Raw genomic sequence first — 6,092 nt, forward strand, 5'->3', positions numbered from 1 at the left:
TATATATATATTTATATTTATATGCATATATGATTATCCAAATAGGAGAAATATTGCATGAGCTTGTTTGAAATTGACTTCACAAGCTTTAGTATGCTAGGTTTGATAATCCGAAAACTATGATTTGTCAACTATAACGTTTCAATGTTCCGATTTTTTTTTCTTTTTTAGTATCTTATATCAAGCATGAGGAAGAAAAATGGATATGATGGAAAATTGTCAAGTAGGATGATAAGAAAATAAAATGTCAGAATAGATACTAAAATTTATAAGACAGGTCACTGCTCTAGAAATTTCATTGAATGATAAATCCATATTAATGAAGTATATATATTATAACTTAATGATATTTTTTCCACAATATCTAAACTTTTTTCAAATTTTGATGTTCTTGAAGCTAGCACAGAAACTATAACCCTAGTGTAAAGAACACAACTTTTTTTGTTGGAAAAAAATCTAAAGTGCTAGTTCTTTTTATTGGAATTCTTTTTCTTTCTAATCAGCTGTAATGATCTTGTTATGATAGATTTGGATTTTTGAGGAATCAAGAGATGGAGATGCAAATATGTATGTGCATCATGATGTCATATTACCCGCTTTCCCCCTCTGCACAGCATGGCTGGATTGTAACCTTAAAGGTGGCGATAAAGGTAAGCCATTTCTTAATTTTTTATTCTTGCAAAGATTTGCTGTTCGATCTTTGTTCTCCAACATCAAGCTCTGTTGCTTGGATTTTCGAGTGTGGGTGAACTTATTCTTCCACATTTTAGCTTTTTTCTGGTTAATTATTGACCCAATACCTGATTAGTCATATAATCTGAATAAAAGTAACAAAAACCAAAGAAAAAGAAGATAAATTTCAAATCCTACTTACTAGTAGAGGTAGGAATAAAGGAAAATTATTAATTTATTGAAATTTTCTATTTTGAAACAAAATAAAATAATTTGCCATTCTTGATTTGTGAGGAGCAAATGGGGCCACTCATCACTTGGTTGGATATTCTCTCTCTTCCAATTATATTATGTTCTATTACATGTAATCTACTTAATTTGTCTTCTAAATAATCTTTGTAATTGTGTCAAGTTGAATCAATTTTCATAATTGGCTAAAAAATTTCATTTCTAAAAAAAAGACAAAAAAACACACTGTAGTTCATAAAGCTGGAAGAGTAGCAATTAATCAAGAAGTTTAATATATGAACAATATGGTGTGTCAACTTTAGTAGCTTTACTAATAGGATGAAAAATTATCCCTAGCTATTAGCCCATTAGGAAGGAAAATGACATAGGTTAAAACAGTTGGTATGTAAATAGAAAGCATGCATACAAGTTAATAAAGTTTCAACTTTAAAAGCCACATTAGATAAAGAGTTAAAGTTTAATATGCTGACCTCCTTTCTCCCTGGTGTTTCTAACAAAAAAAAAAAAATAATAATAAATAAAAATAATCTGATTGTTTTTGTTTGCTTAATCCTTAATTCCATCAATTTCTAAACAGCCTATTGAGTGACATTCAGTAAAGTAATATCTCTTCAATGAATTTAAAATCTTTAGGTGTTAACGGTCAGTTTTCACTATTCTAATTTTGTAGTTTTCTTAACAACAGAAATCTCAATGAATTTAAAATCTTTAGGTGTTAACGGTCAGCTTTCACTAGTCTAATTTTGTAGTTTTCTTAACAACAGAAATCAGTGGTCTACAGGAAAGATAGCCATAGAGACGCTGTTCTTGGACTTGCCTGGAATAAGGAGGTGAGGTGAGGAATACACAATTTGCTTTTATTACTATTATTTGCAGATAATATCCTGTTCTATTATAAATATGCTCGTTGGAACTTACAGGAATGTCTTGGCTAGTGCAAGTGCGGACAAGTTGGTCAAGATATGGGATGTAATTACTGGGAAATGTGTTGCTACTATTTCTCACCATACCGACAAGGTAAATGATCATGGGTTTGACGTAGGATGAATCAGATTACAATTGTTTTGGAGTCAAGTGCCAAATCGTTACATAACTATTTACATGGGGCTATTTTAGTCCGAAAGTCTATAAAAGTGTCACATTAGTCCAAGACACTTTAAATTTGGGCTGAAATAATTCTCATGGAGTATTATTAGAGCCCCTGTTTTAAAGAATACGGGGACCAATTTGGTATCTGTATAGACTCTCGGAATAAAAAGACCCCATGCAAATAGTCGGGGGACTATTTTGGCACTTTATTGTTTTATTATTATTTACTTGGGGTCATTTAGTCTGAAAGTCTATAAAAGTGTCAAATTAGTCCCAAGACACCTTAAATTTGGGCTGAAATAATCCCCATGGAGTATTATTAGAGCCCCAATTTAAAGACAATGTGGACCAATTTGACATCTATACAGACTCTCAGAATAAAAAGACCCCATGCAAATAGTCAGGGGACTATTTTGGCACTTTATTCTATTTTTTTATTACTATTTACATGGGGTCATTTAGTCCGAAAGTCAATAAAAGTGTCAAATTAGTCCCAAGGCACTTTAAATTTAGACTGAAATAATCCTCATATAGTTATTAGAGCCCCAATTTAAAGTATATGGGGACTAATTTGGCATTTGTATAAACTCTGGGACTAAAAAGACCCCATGCAAATAGTCGGGGGACTATTTTGGCACTTTATTGTTTTATTATTATTTACTTGGGGTCATTTAGTCTGAAAGTCTATAAAAGTGTCAAATTAGTCCCAAGGCACCTTAAATTTGGGCTGAAATAATCCCCATGGAGTATTATTAGAGCCCCAATTTAAAGACAATGTGGACCAATTTGACATCTATACAGACTCTCAGAATAAAAAGACCCCATGCAAATAGTCAGGGGACTATTTTGGCACTTTATTCTATTTTTTTATTACTATTTACATGGGGTCATTTAGTCCGAAAGTCAATAAAAGTGTCAAATTAGTCCCAAGGCACTTTAAATTTAGACTGAAATAATCCTCATATAGTTATTAGAGCCCCAATTTAAAGTATATGGGGACTAATTTGACATTTGTATAAACTCTGGGACTAAAAAGACCCCATGCAAATAGTCGGGGGACTATTTTGGCACTTTATTGTTTTATTATTATTTACTTGGGGTCATTTAGTCTGAAAGTCTATAAAAGTGTCAAATTAGTCCCAAGGCACCTTAAATTTGGGCTGAAATAATCCCCATGGAGTATTATTAGAGCCCCAATTTAAAGACAATGTGGACCAATTTGACATCTATACAGACTCTCAGAATAAAAAGACCCCATGCAAATAGTCAGGGGACTATTTTGGCACTTTATTCTATTTTTTTATTACTATTTACATGGGGTCATTTAGTCCGAAAGTCAATAAAAGTGTCAAATTAGTCCCAAGGCACTTTAAATTTAGACTGAAATAATCCTCATATAGTTATTAGAGCCCCAATTTAAAGTATATGGGGACTAATTTGACATTTGTATAAACTCTGGGACTAAAAAGACCCCATGCAAATAGTCGGGGGACTATTTTGGCACTTTATTGTTTTATTATTATTTACTTGGGGTCATTTAGTCTGAAAGTCTATAAAAGTGTCAAATTAGTCCCAAGGCACCTTAAATTTGGGCTGAAATAATCCCCATGGAGTATTATTAGAGCCCCAATTTAAAGACAATGTGGACCAATTTGACATCTATACAGACTCTCAGAATAAAAAGACCCCATGCAAATAGTCAGGGGACTATTTTGGCACTTTATTCTATTTTTTTATTACTATTTACATGGGGTCATTTAGTCCGAAAGTCAATAAAAGTGTCAAATTAGTCCCAAGGCACTTTAAATTTAGACTGAAATAATCCTCATATAGTTATTAGAGCCCCAATTTAAAGTATATGGGGACTAATTTGACATTTGTATAAACTCTGGGACTAAAAAGACCCCATGCAAATAGTCGGGGGACTATTTTGGCACTTTATTGTTTTATTATTATTTACTTGGGGTCATTTAGTCTGAAAGTCTATAAAAGTGTCAAATTAGTCCCAAGGCACCTTAAATTTGGGCTGAAATAATCCCCATGGAGTATTATTAGAGCCCCAATTTAAAGACAATGTGGACCAATTTGACATCTATACAGACTCAAGCCCCTATAGTTAATTACATCTTAAATGACCGAAGTCACTTAAGAATACTCTCAATAAAAATCAGGAAAAATTGTCTTCAAGGACTTCAAAAGGATGAAACTTTTCAACAAAATCGAACAAAAATGTGTGAAAGGGGAATGACTCAAAATTTGAAAGGGGAATGACTCAAAACAAATTTGGAACATTTATTACAGAATCCAAAGAAAGAAGAACTAGGGGATGCCACAGATCCAGAGGAGATTCTCGGTGACTTCCTAGTGTACCTTATGGTTTGACTTCAGTTTCAAGGAGAAATATTCAAGTGTTTTATCTTGTCAATTTTATCTATTTAGGGCTTACATTCGTGTGAAACGATCACACAAATAGTCTGTAAGATGTGAGGATTTAGGTCGTAACGAACGACAACCTCATAATTCTAAAACGAGTTAGGGCTTAGATCGTACAACAGAGCTATACAAATGCTTAAATAAAAGGTTGAGGATTTATGTTGCGTTAGGAGAACAACCTCGAAATCCTATGGATTGTTGTTTTAATTTCTAGGAAAGAAATAGTTTAGCTGGGGAAGACATGTTCTGCTGTTGAAGATGGTCGTGCTGCCCATCGCGCTAGTTCCAAGTTCCTTGTCGTGATGAGTTTAAGTTTTTTAGGGTGTCAGGTTATAATGTTAAATCCAGCGGCCCTATGGTTGTAGTTCTTCAGATATTTTATAGGGAACATATTGAAGTTGTATAGTGTATAGCATAACAGTAGGATATGTAGCACAGGACAAGCAGTAGAGAGAACAGTACAACATGCGTGGTAAAAGAAAAGTAAAAAAAAATACAGCAGGTAGGTGATTTGCAAGAAAATAGTATGTTGTAAATATAAAACAAGCCTGTATACCTGGGAGGTCCGCTGTTCCTTATGTGTAATTGATGCAACATGTACGAACAACAAAACTTGAGGAAACATGCTGAAATGCTTTATATAAACGAAAACAAAGAAACATCGTCCAAAAATTTCGAGAAAGATTGTCAAAAAACTCACGACAAGAGAAATGCGAGAAAATCGACAAATCAATTAAAATTGTAGAAAACACGGGAAAATCCCGAAAAGAGACCACGAGTGCTTTGTCCAAAAATTCCAAGAAAAACATATGAAAAAGTCCGAAAAGAGGGGGGCTAGACTCAACTATATATTAGTACTCGAGGGTCGTCGAAGGCTACTCGGTCACCCAGATGTATAAAACCCGCCACTCAACTAGAAGAGTGTCCCATCGAACAAAGAGGGTATTCCTTAGCCTAAACAGATGATCGACAGGTGGACAACCAATGTTTAAAATGTATTTAAAATTTATATTTTCAGCATGCACATAGGTTTCAAACATGCAAAAAATGGGCTGTATCAATTTTGTTTGTAGCGAAAAATGTATTTTTATTTTTGAAAAAAGTGTATCCGTTCTTATCAAATTTGTTTTTATCAATTTTGAAAAGTAGTTGTCCACGAGTCGATCGCGTTGTCGAGCATATGACTACCAACAACTTAGCAACCTAAGAAGATTCGGGTCAACTCCCGCTACTCATATGTCGGTGAATGATACTGTCATCTTACAGCTCACCGGGTTCTTGAATCGGATCGGATGGGTTCCTGAATCGGATCCCGATGTCGTAGGATGACATATCATTCTGCTCTATCCCCGGTGTGTTTTTGTCATCACCGCCCGAATCTCTAAAACAAAATTGACCTACTTGCGACCTTGCTTGATGGTTTCACGTATAACAAGAGACTATACATGGACACTTATGTATCAGACATAAGCATAAAAAAACCAAACCAAGAAGCAAAGAAAGAAAAAAAAAGAACAAAAACAGGGTGAGAGAGAGGGGAGACTGATCCAACTAATACATCGAAAAGAACGGAGGATGAATCAACTCTCAAAACTCATGATGAAAAAAACCTAAAAAGGAAGACCCGAAGATCCTTGAATCAATCCGAA

General features: G+C 34.1%; 1 protein-coding gene across 1 annotated transcript in view; it reads left to right on the forward strand.

Annotated features, from left to right (window-relative positions):
- LOC110020190 (uncharacterized WD repeat-containing protein C17D11.16-like) overlaps positions 1–6,092 on the forward strand; it is a 22,850-nt gene that overhangs the window by 9,246 nt on the left and 7,512 nt on the right. The window contains exons 5-7 of the mRNA XM_020718195.1: positions 527–745; positions 1,686–1,756; positions 1,842–1,938. Of these exons, the coding sequence (XP_020573854.1) occupies positions 527–745; positions 1,686–1,756; positions 1,842–1,938 (387 nt within the window). The remainder of the gene's footprint in view (positions 1–526; positions 746–1,685; positions 1,757–1,841; positions 1,939–6,092) is intronic.

The sequence above is a fragment of the Phalaenopsis equestris genome, unplaced genomic scaffold, assembly GCF_001263595.1.
Source record: "Phalaenopsis equestris unplaced genomic scaffold, ASM126359v1 Scaffold000094, whole genome shotgun sequence".
Taxonomy (NCBI): domain Eukaryota; kingdom Viridiplantae; phylum Streptophyta; class Magnoliopsida; order Asparagales; family Orchidaceae; genus Phalaenopsis; species Phalaenopsis equestris.